The following is a 21388-nucleotide window of genomic DNA, read 5'->3' as shown; positions in this document are numbered from 1 at the left end:
TGTTTTTGTTTTTTTGTTTTTTGTTTTTTTATCTCCTTCTAGTGTCTCCTGATAGCAGAACTTAACAGGAAGCCAAATGGCAAGGAGGCTAGGAAATGTAATTTTCGGAATCCCACCCCCAAGTATAGAATGGAGTATAGACAGGTGGGTGTAGGGCTGAGAGATAATAGGTAAATGACTAGTATACCTTGCCAGCAGCAAATAAGAATGAAAAATTAAGCAAGTGTGTGTGTGTGTGTGTGTGTGTGTGTGTGTTCGTGTATACCTGTATACATTTATGTATGTATATCTATATCATTTTTTCTTTTTTGTACAAATGTTATCTTATTATCCACCATTCTGTGCTTTAATTTTTGTTTCACTTGTTAGATTTTGGAAATTGTGTTATATTGTTTCATGAAATGTCGTAATTCTCTTTTTATGGTTGTAGCGTATTTTATTCTATGAAATGTGCCATAATATAGTTCACCAGCCCTCTACTGATAGACATTTAGGTATTTCCAGTCCCCATCAGATAGTATATATTTTATAATTAAACCATAAGGCATGTCTTATCCCTATTGATAAACCTTTTGTTCATGATTCAATGTTTGTTTTACATTTATGAAGAAATACTGAAAAAGTTAGATCATGTATATTCATAGACAAGGCCATCAAATGCAGAATATGGCATTAGGAATGGGCCTTGAGATTTACATGAAAGTTACAGGAGAATATAGGAATATAGCACCTAGCTGGTCAAATGACAGAAGGAAGCAAGGTAGATAATTAAGCAGCAAAAAGCCTTAGGACTAGGGAAATACACATTGATTCTGGCATAACTGAAGAAGAAAAAACAGAATAAAGAGAAAACATTGCAATGATGCCACCCAAAACCTAAATAAGCCTGAAGCCCAAGAAACTCAATACAACAGAAAATACCTCTTCAGAAACAGCAGAAAATTTGTTTTTAACATGACTACTGACATTTAGGAATATTTTCTGGCCATTCCACAACACTACCCATCATTAATTCATATTTGCTAAAAAACAAAATTAAACTACATAGGATATAATTTAAAATGAGGCCAGGCGTGGTGGCTCACGCCTCTAATCCCAGCACTTTGGAAGGCCGAGGCGGGTGGATCACGAGGTCAAGAGATCGAGACCATCCTGGTCAACATGAAACCCCATCTCTACTAAAAATACAAAAAATTAGCTGGGCATGGTGGCGCGTGCCTGTAATCCCAGCTACTCGGGAGGCTGAGGCAGGAGAATTGCCTGAACCCAGGAGGCAGAGGTTGCGGTGAGCCGAGATGGCGCCATTGCACTCCAGCCTGGGTAACAAGAGCGAAACTCCATCTCAAAAAAAAAAAAAAAAAAAAATTTAAAATGAAAGTCCTCTTTTTCTCTTTTCCAGATAATAGTGATTTTTAAATCATTTGATGTGATTTTTAAAAAAACACGCACACATGCCTACAAGCACACATATGTTATGTATGTATGCATACTTTTTTTTTTCAAGCAGAAAGGTTTTATGCTACATTATGTTCTCCAACCTTACAAATTTCCATCTTGAAAAACTAGTAGAGCTTGGTTCTCTTTCCAAATAGCTGTATTTCATTCTTTGAAATACACTGTTCTGTAGTATGTAAGTATCAAGATTTATTTTACAATCACTACTAGTGTTTCTCAGGTTGTTTCTAATTTTCATTTTTTTCTAACAATGCTACAGTGAACGTGGTTTAGTTTTCTACAAGGATTCTATTTTGGCTCTTCTTGAGCACCATTTGATGCTTTCCATAAACTAGTAGTATCTGGAATAGTGATCCATTTGGACTTAGCAATATTCGCTGTGTAAACATAGGCCATCTCTTCTGTGGACATACCTAAAACATAGCTTTAAATGTGGTTCATTCAGTAACTTTAAAAGGGTGGATTTTATGTTAACTTCAGTATGATGGACTGAAGTTTTACCTGCTTCTGGCACAGACTTGCAATTTAAGGAGAGAAAGATGGATACTTGTAGTAAAAAGTGTTGGGAGGATAAAATGATGATGTATGTGATGCTTTTTTAGTTTCTCTGAGGAATAATAAGATGTAAAACTGTTTAAAATATAAATGTATTACCTCAGGCTTCTTCTCATAAAAGACCATATCAAATATAAGCCATATAGGTAGTTTCCTGTAGTACTTTATCTCCCGAGATAGCTGGAGATTGGCTGGGAAGTTGTGGAAGTGCGTGAGGGGAGGCTGCTTAGGAAGGGTGAGGTGAAGTGGGTCTCATAGACTGGGAGTCTAATTAATCCTACCTCCAGCACACCCTAGCATTGAAACCTAGTTATGCCACTTTAACTACTCCGTAAGTTATGTCACATTCTTCTTTTAACTGAGTATAGTAAAATCTGCTTTATATCACAGTCATATTATGTAAAGTCAAGATGAACTGAGATGAAACATAAGGACAATACTTTGAAAAATTTGCGGGTCATATGATTAGCATGGTTCTAGTGATTAGGAATATTAGTGTATCTGGGTACACTGGTGAGGGTTTATTCTAAAGTTCTTTCAAGAGGATACCAACTAGTGAAAAAGTGGTAAGAGAAAAGATTGAGAGAAGGATGAGACATAGGTTTTTGACTAAATTATAATTTTAGCAGGACATCAGAGTTTTGCTGTTCATAAGTCTCATTAAGTACAATTTCTTATTTTTATTTTTTTTATTTTTTTATTTTTATTTTTATTTTTTTTCATATTTCATACATTTATTGGTGATGCTATTTTTTTTTCTTTTTTTTTTTTATTGCATTTTAGGTTTTGGGGTACATGTGAAAAACATGCAAAGTTGTTGCATAGGTGCATTCATGGCAGTGTGATTTGCTGCCTCCCTCCCCCTCACCCATATCTGGCATTTCTTCCCATGCTATCCCTCCCCAACTCCCCCCCCGCTGTCCCCCCCACTCTCCCGCAACAGACCCCCGTGGATAGTGCTCCCCTCCCTGTGTCCATGTGTTCTCCTTGCTCAACACCCTCCTATGAGTGAGAACATGTGGTGTTTGGTTTTGTGTTCTTGTGTCAGTTTGCTGAGAATGATGGTTTCCAGGTTCATCCATGTCCCTACAAAGGACGCGAACTCCTCCTTTTTAATGGCTGCATAATATTCCATGGTGTATATGTGCCACATTTTTCCTGTCCAGTCTATCATCGATGGGCATTTGGGTTGGTTCCAGGTCTTTGCTATTGTAAACTGTGCTGCAATGAACATTCGTGTGCATGTGTCCTTATAGTAGAAGGATTTATAATCCTTTGGATATATGCCCAGTAATGGGATTGCTGGGTCAAATGGAATTTCTATTTCTAGGTCCTTGAGGAATCGCCACACTGTTTTCCACAGTGGTTGAACTAATTTACACTCCCACCAACAGTGTAAAAGTGTTCCTATTTCTCCACATCCTCTCCATCATCTATTTTCTCCAGATTTTTTAATGATCGCCATTCTAACTGGCGTGAGATGGTATCTCAATGTAGTTTTGATTTGCATTTCTCTAATGACCAGTGATGATGAGCATTTTTTCATATGTTTGTTGGCCTCTTGTATGTCTTCTTTTGTAAAGTATCTGTTCATATCCTTCGCCCATTTTTGAATGGGCTTGTTTGTTTTTTTCTTGTAAATCTTTTTTAGCTCGTTGTAAATTCTGGATATCAGCCCTTTGTCAGATGGGTAGGCTGCAAAAATTTTTTCCCATTCTGTTGGTTGCCGATTCACTCTATTGACTGTTTCTTTTGCCGTGCAGAAGCTGTGGAGTTTGATTAGGTCCCATTTGTCTATTTTGGCTTTTGTTGCCAATGCTTTTGGTGTTTTGGTCATAAAGTCCTTGCCTACGCCTATGTCCTGAATGGTTTTGCCTAGGTTTCCTTCTAGGGTTTTTATGGTGTTAGGCCTTATGTTTAAGTCATTAATCCATCTGGAGTCAATTTTAGTGTAAGGTGTCAGGAAGGGGTCGAGTTTCTGCTTTCTGCATATGGTTAGCCAGTTTTCCCAACACCACTTATTGAACAGGGAATCCTTTCCCCATTGCTTGTTTTTATCAGGTTTGTCAAAGATTGGGTGGTTGTAGATATGTTGTGTTGCCTCCGACGCCTCTGTTCTGTTCCATTGGTCTATATCTCTGTTTTGGTACCGGTACCAGTACCATGCTGTTTTGATTACCGTAGCCTTGTAGTAGAGTTTGAAGTCCGGTAGTGTGATGCCTCCTGCTTTGTTCTTTTTGCTTAGAATTGACTTGGCTATGCGGGCTCTCTTTTGGTTCCATATGAAGTTTAAGGTGGTTTTTTCCAGTTCTGTGAAGAAGGTCATTGGTAGCTTGATGGGGATAGCGTTGAATCTGTAAATTACTTTGGGCAGTATGGCCATTTTCACGATATTAATTCTTCCTAACCATGAACATGGAATGTTTCTCCATCTGTTTGTGTCCTCTCTTATTTCGTTGAGCAGTGGTTTGTAGTTCTCCTTGAAGAGGTCCTTTACGTTCCTTGTTAGTTGTATTCCTAGGTATTTTATTCTCTTTGTAGCAATTGTGAATGGCAGTTCGTTCTTGATTTGGCTCTCTTTAAGTCTATTATTGGTGTATAGGAATGCTTGTGATTTTTGCACATTGATTTTGTATCCTGAGACTTTGCTGAAGTTGCTTATCAGTTTCAGGAGATTTTGGGCTGAGATGATAGGGTCTTCTAGATATACAATCATGTCATCTGCAAATAGAGACAATTTGACTTCCTCCTTCCCTAATTGAATACCCTTTATTTTTTTTCTTGTCTGATTGCTCTGGCTAGAACTTCCAGTACTATATTGAACAGGAGTGGTGAGAGAGGGCATCCTTGTCTAGTGCCCGATTTCAAAGGGAATGCTTCCAGTTTTTGCCCATTCAGTATGATATTAGCTGTCGGTTTGTCATAAATAGCTTTTATTATTTTGAGGTACGTTCCGTTGATACCTAGTTTATTGAGAGTTTTTAGCATAAAGGGCTGTTGAATTTTGTCGAAGGCCTTCTCTGCATCAATTGAGATAATCATGTGGTTTTTGTCTTTGGTTCTGTTTATGTGGTGAATTACATTTATAGACTTGCGTATATTGAACCAGCCTTGCATCCCCAGGATGAATCCTACTTGATCATGGTGGATAAGCTTTTTGATGTGCTGTTGCAATCGGCTTGCCAGTATTTTATTGAAGATTTTTGCATCTATGTTCATCATGGATATTGGCCTGTAATTTTCTTTTCTTGTTGAGTCTCTGCCGGGTTTTGGTATTAGGATGATGTTGGTCTCATAAAATGATTTGGGAAGGATTCCTTCTTTTTGGATTATTTGAAATAGTTTCAGTAGGAATGGTACCAGTTCCTCTTTGTATGTCTGGTAAAATTCGGCTGTGAACCCATCTGGACCTGGGCTTTTTTTGGGTGGTAGGCTCTTAATTGCTGCCTCGACTTCAGACCTTGTTATTGGTCTATTCAGGGTTTCGACTTCTTCCTGGTTTAGGCTTGGGAGGAGGCAACTTTCCAGGAATTTATCCATTTCTTCCAGGTTTTCTAGTTTATGTGCATAGAGTTGTTTGTAATAATCTCTGATGATGGTTTGAATTTCTCTGGCATCTGTGATGATATCCCCTTTATCATTTTTTACTGCATCTATTTGGTTATTCTCTCTTTTCTTTTTTATTAGTCTGGCTAGTGGTCTGTCTATTTTGTTGATCTTTTCAAAAAACCAGCTCCTGGATTTATTGATTTTTTGTAGGGTTTTTCGTGTCTCTATCTCCTTCAATTCTGCTTTGATCTTAGTTATTTCTTGTCTTCTGCTAGGTTTTGAGTTTTTTTGATCTTGCTCCTCTAGCTCTTTCAATTTTGACGATAGAGTGTCAATTTTAGATCTCTCCTTTCTTCTCATGTGGGCACCTATTGCTATATATTTTCCTCTAGAGACTGCTTTAAATGTGTCCCAGAGATTCTGGTATGTGGTGTCTTCGTTCTCGTTGGTTTCGAAGAACATCTTTATTTCTGCCTTCATTTCATTGTTTATCCAGTCAACATTCAGGAGAAAGTTGTTCAATTTCCATGAGGCTGTGCGGTTCTGGGTTGGCTTCTGAATTCTGAGTTCTAACTTGATAGCACTGTGGTCTGAGAGACTGTTTGTTATGGTTTCCGTTCTTTTGCATTTGCTGAGGAGTGATTTACTTCCAATTATGTGGTCAATTTTAGAGTAGGTGTGATGTGGTGCTGAGAAGAATGTATATTCTGTGGATTTGGGGTAGAGAGTTCTGAAAATGTCTATTAGGTTTGCTTGTTCCAGGTCTGAGTTCAAGTCCTGGATATCCTTGTTAATTTTCTGTCTCGTTGATCTGTCTAATATTGACAATGGGGTGTTGAAGTCTCCCACTATTATTGTGTGGGAGTCTAGGTCTCTTTGTAAGTCTTTAAGAACTTGCCTTATGTATCTAGGTGCTCCTGTATTAGGTGCATATATATTTAGGATCGTTAGCTCTTCTTGTTGCATTGATCCTTTTACCAGTATGTAATGTCCTTCTTTGTCTCTTTTGATCTTTGTTGCTTTAAAGTCTATTTTATCAGAGATGAGAATTGCAACTCCTGCTTTTTTTTGTTCTCCATTTGCTTGGTAAATCTTCCTCCATCCCTTTATTTTGAGCCTTTGTGTATCCTTGCTTGTGAGGTGGGTTTCCTGGATACAGCACACTGATGGGTTTTGGCTTTTTATCCAATTTGCCAATCTGTGTCTTTTGATTGGGGCATTTAGTCCGTTTACATTTAGGGTTAATATTGTTATGTGTGAATTTGATCCTGTCATTTTGATGCTAGCTGGCTGTTTTTCCCATTGGTTGATGCAGATTCTTCATTGTGTTGATGCTCTTTACCATTTCATGCATTTTTGGAGTGGCTGGTACTGGTTGTTTTTTTCTATGTGTAGTGCCTCCTTCAGGAGCTCTTGTAAAGCTGGTCTGGTGGTGATGAAATCTCTGAGTGCTTGCTTGTTCTCAAAGGATTTTATTTTTCCTTCACTTATGAAGCTTAGTTTGGCTGGATATGAAATTCTGGGTTGAAAGTTCTTTTCTTTAAGGATGTTGAATATCGGCCCCCACTCTCTTCTGGCCTGTAGGGTTTCTGCTGAGAGATCTGCTGTAAGTCTGATGGGCTTCCCTTTGTGGTAACCCGACCTTTCTCTCTGGCTGCCCTTAGTATTTTCTCCTTCATTTCAACCCTGGCGAATCTGATGATTATGTGCCTTGGGGTTGCTCTTCTAGAGGAGTATCTTTGTGGTGTTCTCTGTATTTCCTGGACTTGAATATTGGCCTGCCTTGCTAGGTTGGGGAAGTTTTCCTGGATAATATCCTGAAAAGTATTTTCCAGCTTGGATGCATTCTCTTCGTCACATTCAGGTACACCTATCAAACGTAGATTAGGTCTTTTCACATAGTCCCATATTTCTTGTTGACTCTGTTCATTCCTTTTTACCCTGTTTTCTCTAATCTTGCCTTCTCGTTTTATTTCACTGAGTTGATCTTCGACCTCTGATATCCTTTCTTCTGCTTGGTCAATTCGGCTGTTGAAACTTGTGCATGCTTCACGAAGTTCTCGTGTTGTGTTTTTCAGCTCCATCAATTCGCTCATATTCCTCTCTAAGTTGTCCATTCTCGTTAACATTTCGTCAAGTCTTTTTTCAAGGTTCTTAGTTTCTTTGCATTGGGTTAGAACATGTTCTTTTAGCTCACGGAAGTTTCTTATTATCCACTTTCTGAAAGCTGGTTCTGTCATTTCATCACGCTCATTCTCCATCCAGTCTTGTTCCCTTGCTGGTGAGGAGTTGTGCTCCCTTGTAGGAGGAGAGGTGTTCTGGTTTTGGGTGTTTTCATCCTTTTTGCGCTGGTTTCTTCCCATCTTTGTGGATTTATCCACCTATCGACTTTGTAGTTGCTGTCTTTCTGATTTTGGTAATTTTAAGTCTGTAGTAGCTGAACTCATAAACCCCCTTTTCTTCCCCCTAGGTGGTCTGTCCCAGGGAATTAGGGCGTTATGATTTTCCGCTGTTGCAATGGTTTTCCCTGCCCACAAGGTGGCAGCCTAGTCACACTTAGCCTGCAGAGGCTTCGTTGAGCTGCTGTGGGCAAATTGTCCTGGGAATTGCAGGGTGTTTCCCGGTGGGTGACGCCCCTCCTCCACAGAGCTGGACCGTCCCGTGTTCAGCCGTGTTTCCGGAGGCGTCCTCTTTGCCCAGGAAATTCTTGGATTGAGTCCCTGCCTCAGCTCCCCTTGCTGACCCAGAGGGGATCCGGTCTCGCTCAATCTGCACAAGGGGCCGCTGCTCCCTGCCTCGGGTGCAGGCAGAGCAGCCGCGCCAGTCCATCCAGCGGCGCTGGCAACCCGTGGAGCTTCTTCACCTGTGAATCTCCTGGTCTGTGGGCAGTAAAGATCCGCTGCCCTGTGAGCCGCTGCATCAGCCAAAGCAGCGGCTCTGAGATTCGTGGCGTGCCCTTGCCCGGGAGTGTCCTGGCTTGAATCCCTGCTTCAGCTCCCCTTGCTGGCTCAGAGGTGATTCAGTCTCTCGCTCTGTACGTGGATCCACCGCCCCCCACCTCAGGGCGTAGGCCGAGCGGCGCGCCGCTCTGCTCAAACCAGCGGCACTGGTGACCCGTGCGGCTCCTCCTCCTGTTAATCCCCTGGTCTGTGGTCAGTAAAAATCAGTCTGGAAATGCGGCGTCCACTCACCCTCTGCACCTTCTTTCGGAGCTGCGATCCCGACTTCCTCCTAATCGGCCATCTTGAAAACCTCCCCCCAATTTCTTATTTTTTATGAAACAAAATAAAATGTTGATGAACTGAAATTATCAGATAAAAGGTGGCATAGATATACACATTATTAGTTTTACCACTTAGGATAATTAAAATTAGGATTTGGCTTACATTTATATGACATGTTCTGGTTTATTGTTCATGTGTAGTTTTTCTAACTTCAAGTTGATTATTTCCTGGAATTTTTTCCTTTTAGCTCTTAAAAATGGCTGTTACATTTCTTTCTTTTTTTGTTTTGAGATAGAGTCTCACTTTGTCACCCAGGCTGGAGTGCAGTGGTGTGATCTCGGTTCACTGCAATCTCTGCATCCCAGGGTCTAGTGATTCTTCTGCCTCAGCCTCCTGAGTAGCTAGGATTACAGGTACATGCCACCATGCCTGGCTAATTTTTATATTTTTAGTAGAGATGGGTTTTCACCATGTTGGCCAGGCTGGTCTTGAGCTCCTGACCTCAAGTCATCCACCTGCCTTTGTCTCCTAGAGTGCTAAGATTACAGGTGTGAGCCACTATGCCTGGCCACATTTCTAATCTTCAGAAAATTTTTCTTTATTTTATGAGAACAAATTACTTGTTTGACTTCAAAGTTTTCATATATTTATACTTAATGTACTTGAGAACTCTAAAATGCAACCAATTTCAGTGATTTTAATGGCACTTAACGTTTTTCATCTTTTCATTAAAGAGGAATTTTGGTTGTTTCTACATTTAGGATCACTTTCTGAATTCCTGTTTTAAAACTTTTAAAAAGTCCTTTTGGGTTAAGAATTCCTAACTTCTTACATAGTAGATGATGGAAAGAATTCTTTGAATTTTTTTGAAATCTATAATTACAGTTGTTCACTTCTTAGTAGTGTTAAGGGTGCTGGGCATATTTTACTGATTGGGGTATTGTTACATAATTTTGTTATTTAAACTAAAAAACTAAGGTATATACTTAAACATAGTTTTTTTTTTTTGAGGTCTTTCTGGATCTTCTTATTTAAAATTGTAAATCCACTTCACTGTTTTCCTGCTCTTTCTATTCCCTTTCTCTGCTCAGTTTTCCTTCACTGCATTTGTCACCTTCTCATATAAACACAATTTACTTTTTTGTTTGTTTCTTTGTTCATGGTCTATCTTCCTTACCAAGGTGTAATCTCCCTGAAGGAAGGGATTTCTGTCTTTTGTGTTTACTGCTATGCAGTGCTTAAAAAAGTATGAATATTCATCCAGACACCCATCCAAAAGTATTTAGTTAGATCTTTTACTTTTTTAGAGATACTGATCTTGTTTTAAATTTTTATCATAGTAAACTCTAACTCAGCAGAAATGTAAACAATTAGAAAGTTAATAGCATCTTTTAAAAACTCTCATTTTATGAAAGACATGTCTTTTTATGCCCACCCCTTTAAATCAAGAATTTGTTTAAAACCTAACCCTTAAGGTATAATTTGAAGTCAACATATTAAGCCTAATCTCTTGCAAGTTTCTGGGTCAGTGTTGATAACGGATGTGTTCATATTATGGTAATAATGGTGGTTTTGATGTGCCTTAAGATCCTGAGATACCTTCTGATTCAATAAAAGAAACAGGAAGAAAGAAAAGAAAAAACCTCAAATTTTTACCTTTAAAATGAGACTCTAATGGTCAGCCGAATTTGGTATACATGATAACTCAGTGTGACAGGACACTAATTCTGAAATGATTTAAAATAAATAGAAGCTTAATTTTCTGTTTAAATGATTCATTTTTACTTTTTTCAATTTATGCTAGAAGCATAGACAATTGTTCCTTAGTTCCAACTCTGATTGTTTTTTTTTTTTGCCTAGTTACATGTATGGTTTCCAGCAAGATGAAAACTATCCTGATTAGTAAGTTAAAATTGTTTGGCACAACCCTAAATACTTTGAATATTTTTATATGGAATATCACTGGAATTTTGTGGGTTCCAGTGACAATGATGATGTAATAAATTTTTACAGGGATAGCCTTCTAGGTAAAGGAAAAAAATAATAGCACCTGCAGGTCAGTTACTCTTTTTTTTCCAAGACGGAGTCTTGCTTTGTCAGGCCGGAGAGCAGTGGCATGATCTCGGCTCACTGCAACCTCCACTTCCCAGGTTCAAGTGATTCTCCTGCCTCAGCTTCCAGAGTAGCTGGGATTACAGGTGTGAGCCACCATGCCTGGCCCATCAGTTACTCTTTTAAGTGATTTTCATGTACTAACCAGTTTATTCCTCATAACAACTTTGTGAGAGAGGTGACTATAATTAACCCCATTTTGTAGTTGAGGAAACTGAGACACAGAAGACTTAATTAACTTTCCCAACTTCACACAGCTAGTATGTAGCAAAGTTAAAGTTTATACCCATATCCTGTTCTTCTTAAAATGGAGATATTTTTAATATTTTTACCTTGTAAGAAGGCATTTGAAATGCTGTATCAATCAGAATACAACCACACTGATAGAAAGCACACTATTTTAACAGGGAATGTAATATGGGGAAATAGCTAAACAGGTTTGAAAGAAAGCAACAACAGCACACAGAAGTTACATAAAATCAGTAAATGCAGTAAGCGATCACTAGGGCTGAGGCACCAAAAGAGACTGAGTTTGTGGTTATCAAAAATATTGGAGGAGGAACTTCAGAGAGCTGAATCTTAGACCTCTATGGAGAGAGTACTGTGGGACTGCTGTTACTGGAAGAGCTCACATTTGCCTTTAACCTCTGAAGAGAGGTATTGCACAGCTGTGCTGGGGCACGAAGGGACTTCTGAGGGGCACGAAGGGACTAGTTCTGGTTGTGTGAGATAAAGCTAGAATGGAACCAGCTATTGTCACAGCTATTATCCCTGAATAAACTGCTTGCTGGGGTCACCCTGACAGGAATAGCAAGCTAACAGGAAGCAAATCCATTCTTCCCTCTTACTTCCAGTCTCCTTCTAGAGCCTCTCTTAGTTTATGGGACCTAACAGGAAGCAATTTAATGAAGGACAGAGGTAGTGTATGGATCCCCAGTTTCAGCATCTGAAAGACCACAGAAAGATGGATTTGAAACTAAAAGACTAGAGCTTTGTAACTGTCACAGTATGAAGCAAATTCAGGAAAATAATGGTGACATCTTCTCTCTGGGATTAATCCAGTCAACAAATTACGATGTAAAATAAGTACTTGTAAAACTTGGGTAAAGAATACTATGAGATTGATGAAAAATTCAAATATTTTTACCATAGTATTTTTAATGGGAGTATTATTACTTTGTATATGTGTGGAAAAAAGTATTATTAGGAAAGTATTTAATATCTCTTTTATTCATTTTAGATAAGATGGGAAAAAAACATCACATTGGGGGAACCACCAGGATTCTTACATTCTTGGTGGTGGTAAGTATCCTTTATTCCATTTTTACTGGCTTGATGATGCATTTCAGTAGGCCTGTTTATGATTTCATGCTATCTTTTTATTTTTACATTTTCTAAAATTTTCTGGAAGGTAGCACTTTTAAAAAACCCTTCAAAATCAGCAGTAGTGTAATTTAACTTAAATATACTAGTATTGAGTCCAACTGGAATTGGAACCAGTGTGTGGAATCTCCAACTGTAAGTATGATTCTATAATGACTTGGGATGCCATAACAAAATGCCATAGAATAGATGGCTTAAACAACAGAAGTTTATTTTCCACAATTCTAGAATCTAGAAGTACAAACTAGCATGATCAATTTCTGGTGAGGGCTGTCTTCCTGACTCGTAGACAGATACCTTCTCACTGTGTCCTTACATATTGGGGAGAGCAAGCTGTTTGTGTCTTTTCTTATAAGAGAACTAGTTCCATCATGAGGGTTCTGTTTTCATGATCTCTTCTACACCTAAGTATTTCCCAAAGACCCCATCTCCAGATACTATCACATTGGTGATGCCCACCCCCTCAAATCAGGAATTTATTTAAAAACTCAAGCATTCATTTCAACTTACGAATTTGGGAGAGGGCTGGGCATGGTAGCTAATGCCTTTAATCCCAGCACTTTGGGAGGCCAGGTGGATCACCTGAGGTCAGGAGTTTGAGACCAGCCCGACCAACATGGTAAAACCCTGTCTCTCCTGAAAACACAAAAATTAATCAGACGTGGTGGCCCACGCCTGTAATCCCGGCTACTTGGGAGGCTAAGGCAGGAGAATTTCTTGAACCTGGGAGGCAGATGTTGCAGTGAGCCAAGGCCAGGCCATTGCACTCCAGTCTGGGCAACAAGAGCGAAACTCCATCTCAAAAAAAAAAAACCAGTTTATTCGTAGCAGATTATTTTCTCATACTGAAATGGCTAATGAGGTTGACACTTTTTCTTGGCTCCTGATTGCTGAGCTAGTTATAAGATTGCTTTCTATAAAGTGGACTATCAAGTTGTCAATGCTAGGCCACTGAATAGGTAATTATAAGTGTTGGCATGCCATTATAGCTTCTTCAAACCCTCACTTATCCTCTTGGGGGGATTAGGAATGGGAGATAATAATCTGATTGGCATATTTTATGTAATAGGTCAATCTTGTTCTAAAATAACAGCTACTCATCAAACTCAAAACTCCCAAGAACAAGAAGGGAATAAGTTACAAATAAGCAGTTAGTGAAATAAGTTTATCTTCATTTTCTTGTGCTGGAAAAGCATACTTATGAGAAACAGTGACTTGATACAGTGCTCAACAAATACTCAGCTAATCAAATGAATTTTTTTTTTGGGCAGCAAAGAAGTAACTTTCATACCTTTATATTTCTTTGTATTTCTACCATGTAGTAGTGGTATCTTTTAAAGTTTCGTTTATTGATATAGGCTTTGAGCATGTTTCTCCATGCAAACCTAGTAAAGTTTATTGCATTCTCTCAACAAATACTGAGTGCCTTGTATGGGCCAGGTACTATGCTTGATACTGTGGACACAACCAGTGAATAAAACAGACACACATCCCTACCCTCTTGTTGATAACAGTCTGTGGGGAAAACAAATAACAAAGTAAGCAGTAAGAAAGAAGTATTTTAAGGGGATACGCGGAGTCCTATGTAGACACATGCCAAATACATTTCACCTGGAAGAGCAGATATCTAAGCCAAGGCATTAAGTAGATATAAGAGTTGGCCGGAAAGGCATGGAGAGATAGAGAAGGGGAATGTTCTGGATCAACCATACCATGTGCAAAGACCTAGAGGTGAAAGGCAGAGAGAGTATAGCACGTGGGAACAAAATAAAGAAATTCATTATGTTGGAAATTGAGGTGATAGAGTGGTTAGGGATGAGGCTGGATTTGTAAACTGTGAATTTGAATTTAATTATAAAGACAATACAATGCAGTTAAGTTTATAAGCAGGAGACTAATACTGTTTATTTACATCTTGTCAAAGAAAAGAGTAAAACTCTGTAAAATATTTGAAAAGATTTATTCTGAGCCAAATATAAGTGACCTTGGCCCTTGACACAGCCCTTGGGAGGTCCTGAGAACATGTGCCCAAGGTGGTCAGGATGCAGCTTGGTTTTAAACATCTTAGGGAGACATAAGACTTCAGTCAGATACGTTTGAGAAATACATTGGTTCAGAAAGAACGACTCAAAGTTGGCGGCTTCCAGGTTATAGGTAGATTTAAAATTAAAGACCATTTCATTAAAATTTTTCTGATTGGCAATTGGTTGAATGTATCTAAAGATCTGGGATCGCCGGGCGCGGTGGCTCACGCCTGTAATCCCAGCACTTTGGGAGGCTGAGGCGGGTGGATCACAAGGTCAAGAGATCGAGACCATCCTGGTCAACATGGTGAAAACCCGTCTCTATTAAAAATACAAAAAATTAGCTGGGCATGGTGGCGTGTACCTGTAATCCCAGCTACTCGGGAGGCTGAGGCAGGAGAATTGCCTGAACTCAGGAGGCGGAGGTTACAGTGAGCCAAGATGGCGCCATTGCACTCCAGCCTGGGTAACAAGAGCGAAACTCCGTCTCAAAAAAAAAAAAAAAAAAAAAAAAAAAGAAGATCTGGGCTCAATAGAAAAGAACTGTCTGGATTAAGATAAGCGATTATGGAGAACAAATTTCTTATTATGCAGATGAAACCTGTAGCAGGCTTCTTCAGAGAGAATAGCTTGTAAATATTTCTTATCAGATTTAAGGTCTGTGTTGATGTTAACACTGGAGAGTATAATGAGGTAAGTCCCACTCCCCCTTCCTGTCAGGGCCTGAACCAGTCTCTCAGGTTACATTTTTAAGAGTGCACTGGCGAAGGAGGAAGTCCATTCAGATGGTTGGGGGACCTTGCAATTTTATTTTTGGTTTACAATCTTAGCAATATCACTCCAGTTCTATAGAATAGATCATGGATAGACCAGGAATGAGTCCAGAAACAGAGAAGCACTTAGAAGGCTGAGTAGAGAATGGCCACTTGACCTAGTGTATAATCAGTGAGGAGGAAGAGAAGTGGAAGGATTTGAGGGATATAAGCTTGAAGTAGAAATGGAAGGATTTGGTGAAGAGTAAGGTGTGCTGAAATGGGAATACATGCCATCCGAGGGGAGATGTTGAACAGGCAGTTGGTTACATGGGTCTGATGTTTAATGGAGAGAGAGAAGTTGGGTGCAGTGGTGCATGTCTGTAGTAACAACTACTCAGGAGGCTGAGGTGGGAGGATCACTCGAACCCAGGTATTTGAATGCAGCCTGAGCAACATAGTGAGACCCTGTCTCTTAAAAAAAGAAAAGAGAGAGAGATGGTTGAATGGTATTACCCATGAGGCAGGAGGGAAGTGAGCCTTGTACAGAACGCTTGCAATATTAATATCCAAGGAATGAGGAGGAAGGAGGTTATAAAGGAGACAGAAGGTGGTCAGGAGCGGTGACTCACACCTGTAATCTCAGCACTTTGGGAGGCCAAGGCAGGTAGATGACTTGAGGTCAGGAGTTCGAGACTAGCCTGGCCAATATGGATGAAACCCTGTCTCTCCTAAAAATACAAAAATAAGCCAGGCATGGGTGGCAGGCACCTGTAATCCCAGCTACTCAGGAGGCTGAGGCAGATGAATTGCTTAAACCTGGGAGACAGAGGTTGCAGTGAGCCAAGATCTTACCACTGTACTCCAGCCTGGGCGACAGAGTGAGACTCTGTCTTAAAAAAAAAAAAAGAGAGAGAGAGAGAGAGAGACAGAAGGCCCAGCTAAAAAGGTAGGAGGAAAACCAGGAGAGTGTAGCATAGTAGAAAACAAGAATAAGTGAGGGTTTCAAGGAGAAAGAAAGGTCAGTAGTGGTCAACTGTGACTGCAAGATAAAGTATCAGAATGCATGTGTCCTTTTAGGATTTGGGGAAAGGCCATCAATGACTTACACAAGCTGAGTAATGGACTAGGAAGCAAGAATGTTTCAGATTGAGAAGTGACTGGGAAGGTAAGAAGTGGGAAATGGCATATAGGCAGCTCTTTAAAACGTTTCATCTGTGATGAGGAATAAAGGAGTGATAGCTTGAGGAATATTATAGATTAGAGAGAGAATTTTTTCATTTTAGATGGGAGAGACATTAGCATGTTTAGTGTTTAAGAGAAGGAGTCAGTAGAGAGGCAGAGTCAGAAGATACAGGGAGAGAGGAGAGGACCATCTCTACTATTGTGGCAAGAGAAGATGCAGGGACATTTGTAGGTTTGATGTTAAGAAATCAATTTCTTTCTATTCCTAATAAAATACTGTCCCCTATACGTCCCTGCTTCCTGCCAATCTGGAGTGTTTGCATAAGGTTTTCCTTCTGAATTTAACAATTTCCAAAACCTACATTAAGGTCCTTACCCCTAATACATATCTTCCTCAAGCCTGCCACTAACTGTCTAAATGCATGAGGAATTTCCTGTGGAGTATTTTGCATTTGACTGGAAGAAGGGTTGGAATAGAAGACAAAATAGAAATGAAAGAAAAGTTTAGGGAACGTGCAAATAGGAAGCATTATAAAAATTATGGTACATTTGTTCTTGGGCTGTTAATCACACATTTAATAATGATGAACACTATATTATGACAAAGAATGCTTAAGACATTTTAACAAAGCAGGACATAATGTTGCATGTGTATCACAATTACAATGTAGCATAATGGGTATTAAGAGTAACAAAAAAAATAATTTTTTTGTTTTAATATGGGGAGATTACAGATGAGTTTTTTTTTCTGAAAATATTTCCATTACTTGTAAGTAGAGTTTTCTCTTTTGTCTTCCCAGTTTTCTACTCTAGGCTCATACTGTGTGCGGAGATGCAGGGTGAGGCAAGGGAGAAAGGAAAACATGTGGATTCAGTATTTCAGCTCCACTACTTAGCGTTTCAGCAAGGTTTTGTTGTTTTCAGTCTCAGTTTTACCATCTATAAAATGATGATGAGTCAAATTGATCTGGGGTTCAAAAAAACTAGTTCTTATTCTGATAGCTTTTTTTTTCTCTGCAAAATAGGATACGAGGGTACTGAGGGTGGTGGCGATGGTAATGATGGTGAATTTTTAAGAGAGTTAAGGATAGCCTTTAAAGAAAAGTTCTCAATAATTCTGAATAGGCTCAGAGAAAGAACTGAGTAAGAGCACACACAAAAATTGCCAGGCAGTGTTTAAATCCCAGTTAATATTGGAGCTTATAAGTGCATTGTGATGCCAGTATGCCCAGGAATGTGAGTTTTCCACAGCAGCAATTGGTATTCCATGTATTTGCATGGATAAGCTAGGTGAGTTTTTTTTTCCATTTCTTCTATTAAAAGCATTTCTTACTCAGTACCATATACACTCATCTCTTAGCATCTTTAAAAGAAAAAAACGAAAGCTCTCTTTGAGTGCCATGCACGTGGTTTCCTTGGAACGTTATTTAATGCCATCATGTTTTAAATCTTGCTCCTGAAAGTATGCCGTACTACAAGTCCCATGGTGAGTGGAACCGCACTTGGTCAGTTGTGGTTGTGGGTTTCCCCTGTTTGTCTCACATATGTAGGGCAGGAACAGGTGCGGTCTTTTGGTTCAGAGTTGTTCCAACGGTTCACTACAGTTAAGCACCATCACTGCTGTTTTCCTGGGGTTTAAAACTGGCATTTTGTATAATATAAATGTCAATTTTTCTTTTTATATAGTATTTCTGATATCTGGATCTAGACTGCCAACACTTAACTTTTTTTCCAAATGTAATTGCGTCTCCTCACCTGTCGACACCTTTTCATTTGCGTATTTCCAATGAAGTCTACAAATGGCATAAGAGACCATTTTAGGAGTCTGACTCTCTTGGATCAGTGGGTTAACAAAGTGAGGATTTCAAGAGTTTTCTGTTACAGCATTAATTTTGTTTCTTGCACCTCTTTCTCTTTTACACACTTTCTCATGAATTAACTTATTCCTACAATGTAGATGTTTGATTATAACTTACTCAATACTTCGGTTTTTTTGCTTCTGTAGCTTTTTTTTTTTTTTTAACCTCAGCTATCAGATGGTGCAGCTTTTAAATGTGGCATTTTTTTTTCCTTTTTCCGTGGCTCTTAGATTCAGGGGATCCCTTCTTCCATGGTGTTGGTATTTTAAGTAACTTAATTTGTACTTAGCCAGAGATATCAAATAAATAAGTAATGGGCACATAAATATTTTTAGATTATATTTATTCAATTTAAATCTAGTACATGCAAAATATATAGGTATATATTTTTTTTCAAATGTTTTATATTTTTCCCCTAAAGCCACTGACATATTCTTTGAGGTGCCTCTTTCATCTGTATATATCAGTGATTCTTAATAGTTTTGATTAAGTCATGGGGTCCTTTGAGAACTGATAATAGCTATGTATCTCATCTTTCAGAAAAATGCCCAGATCTTAAGCTTCCCTGATTATTATGTTTAGCTAGCCATTAGCATGGGCTTTAAATCCAGCAGATGCCTGACCTTCTTATCCTTAACTCTTTAGAACTGGACTTCATAATCTGTGCTCTAGGTTAGGGATTCAGGACTGTAATAATCGTTGCCTTTTTATGTTGACCAGGAAAGCTGTTGCTGCAGTTGAGGTCCAGATGATTAGGATAACATGTATTCTTCAAGAACTTAGTGCTTGCTCGTTTGCTCAACCTAAGAGTCCCTCCCTGTTGGATGGACCAGTTGTTAATTTTATGACTTCTCATTTCCATTTTTTTGTAGAATATTTTAAATTAGAATTATTCTGTTGTTTAAGCCTTTTCACCAAATATTTACAGAGTACAAAACTGTGTTGCCCTCAAGGAAATAAGTAGTAGGAAAGATAAACAGTTTAAAAGTATTAAAGCAGAAATATGTACTGGTTTAATAATAATGTATTATAGACTTGATATTTGAGAATAGAGTAGATCTTAAGTGTTCTTAACAGACACACACACACACACACACACACACACACACAGTAACTATGTGAGGTGATGAATATGTGAATTAGCTTGATTTTGCTAATCATTTTCCAAAGTATATGTATATCAAAACTTTACATTGTATACCTTAAATATATAGTTTTTATTTGTCAATTATACCTCTATAAAGCTAGAAATAAATTTAAAAAAGAAATATGTACTGGTTATAATAGCATCACAGGAGCAATACTCACTTCAGCTTGGGGGGAGTTAGAAAAGGCATCACAGAGAAAGTGTCTCTAAGCTGAGCTGAAAGTTGAGTTAGAGAAGGGTAATTGGGGCGAGGAATAGTGTGAAATCTCAAAAGGGATGATCATGAATTCAAGTAATGACAGGTAGTTTGATTTGGACCAGTTGATCTATAGGTCCAGTATTAAGAAATGATAGAATATAAAGCCAGAAACAAAAGCAGGGGACAGATTATGAAGTCCTGCATACATTAGGGATTTGGGACTATAGCCCAAAGATTTTAAACAAAGTGCCTGACATGATCAGATTTGGGCCTTTAGACACTCACTTGACATCAACAAAAAGATGGATTAAAGATGAATTAAAAATGCAAAAATTAGCTGGGTGTGGTGGCACACGCCTGTAGTCGCAGCTACTTGGGAGGCTGAGGTGGGAGAATTGCTTGAACCTGGGAGGCGGAGGATACAGTGAGCCGAGATTGCACCATTCTGCTCCAGCCTGGGCCACAGAATGAGACGCCATCTCAAAAAAGCAAAAACAAAAACAAAAAACAAGATGGATTAAAGAGGGTTGAGAAAAGAGGCAGAGACTAGTAGAGTTGGGTGAAAAGTTGGTGAAGAGTGGGAGTGTTTGAAGATGTATGAAAAAGATATATGTATATATATATATCACATATGCAAAATAAGCAGAATAAAGTACTGGCGAGATGAGAGGCAAAGGCCTCAGAGTGGAAGAGGCAAAATTTCTACCTTTAATATAGGTTAGATAAATTTATGTGATTTACTTTCTGGAGCTTTTTACCCTTGTTTCTAATGTGATTTCCCTAATCACTTATTTTTTCCTTTTTAGTTTATTTACCCCATGTTCAGTGCCCCAGTTTATAATAATACATTTACCTGAATAAAATCCCCTTTGAAAACTTACTTCTTATTTGTACTTTTTATTAAACATTCCCAACTCTTCCATTAGTTCCAGAAATAAAAATGCCAATAAACTTCTTTCTTCTGATGTTAATGTGTTTTTTTACTTGTGCAATTTTAAAACATAGGCTTTTAAAAACTTTCTATTTAAAGTTTTAATTGTAGAAACTATAATTCTTGATGTGATGCCTTTTATAACTCATACCTCTTGATATGGTTTGACTGTGTCCCCACTCAAATCTCATCTTGAATTGTAGTTCTCATAATCCCCATGTGTGGTGGGAAAGACTTGGTGGGAGGTAATTGAATCTTGGGGGCAGTTGCCCCACGCTGTTCTCAAGATAGTAAATTCTCACGATATCTGGCAATTTTATAAGGGGTTTACCCCTTCGCTCAGCTCTCATTCTTCTCCTTTCTGCTGCCATATGAAGCCACCATGATTGTAAGTTTCCTGAGGCCTCCCCAGCCATGCTGAACTGAGTCAATTAAACCTCATTCCCGGGCCGGACACGGTGGCTCATGCCTGTAATCCCAGCACTTTGGGAGGCCGAGGTGGGTGGATCATGAGGTCAAGAGATCGAGACCATCCTGGTCAACGTGGTGAAAACCCGTCTCTACTAAAAATACAAAAAATTAGCTGGGCATGGTGGCGCGTGCCTGTAATCCCAGCTACTCAGGAGGCTGAGGCAGGAGAATTGCCTGAACCCAGGAGGTGGAGGTTGCGGTGAGCCGAGATGGCGCCATTGCACTCCAGCCTGGGTAACAAGAGCGAAACTCCGTCTCAAAAAAAAACAAACCCTCATTCCTTTATAAATTACCCGGTCTCAGGCATGTCTTTATTAGCAGCTTGAGAATAGACAAATATGCCTTTTTTTCTTTTTTTTGAGATAAGACAGGGTCACCCAGGCTGGAGTGTAGTGGCACAATCACAGCTCACTGTAGCCTCCATCTCCTGGGCTTAAGTGAACCTCCCACCTCAGCCTCCTGAGTATCTGGGACTACAGGAACATACCACCATGTCCAGCTAATTTGTTGTATTTTTTTTTTAGAGATGGGGTTTTGCCATT

The 21388-nt window shown here is 39.0% G+C and overlaps 1 protein-coding gene across 4 annotated transcripts in view; it reads left to right on the top strand.

Moving 5' to 3' along the window:
* SSBP2 (single stranded DNA binding protein 2) overlaps positions 1–21388 on the top strand; it is a 336503-nt gene that overhangs the window by 101586 nt on the left and 213529 nt on the right. For all 4 annotated transcript variants that reach the window (XM_012477556.3, XM_012477555.3, XM_012477552.2 and 1 more), the window contains exon 3: positions 12136–12197. In XM_012477556.3, coding sequence (XP_012332979.2) covers positions 12136–12197 — 62 coding nt within the window. The remainder of the gene's footprint in view (positions 1–12135; positions 12198–21388) is intronic.

Source organism: Aotus nancymaae, unplaced genomic scaffold, assembly GCF_030222135.1.
Source record: "Aotus nancymaae isolate 86718 unplaced genomic scaffold, 86718_ANA_hifiasm-v0.15.2.pri h1tg000014l, whole genome shotgun sequence".
Lineage (NCBI taxonomy): Eukaryota > Metazoa > Chordata > Mammalia > Primates > Aotidae > Aotus > Aotus nancymaae.
Note: the sequence above shows the minus strand (reverse complement) of the source record. Positions and strands in the feature narration are given on the sequence as shown.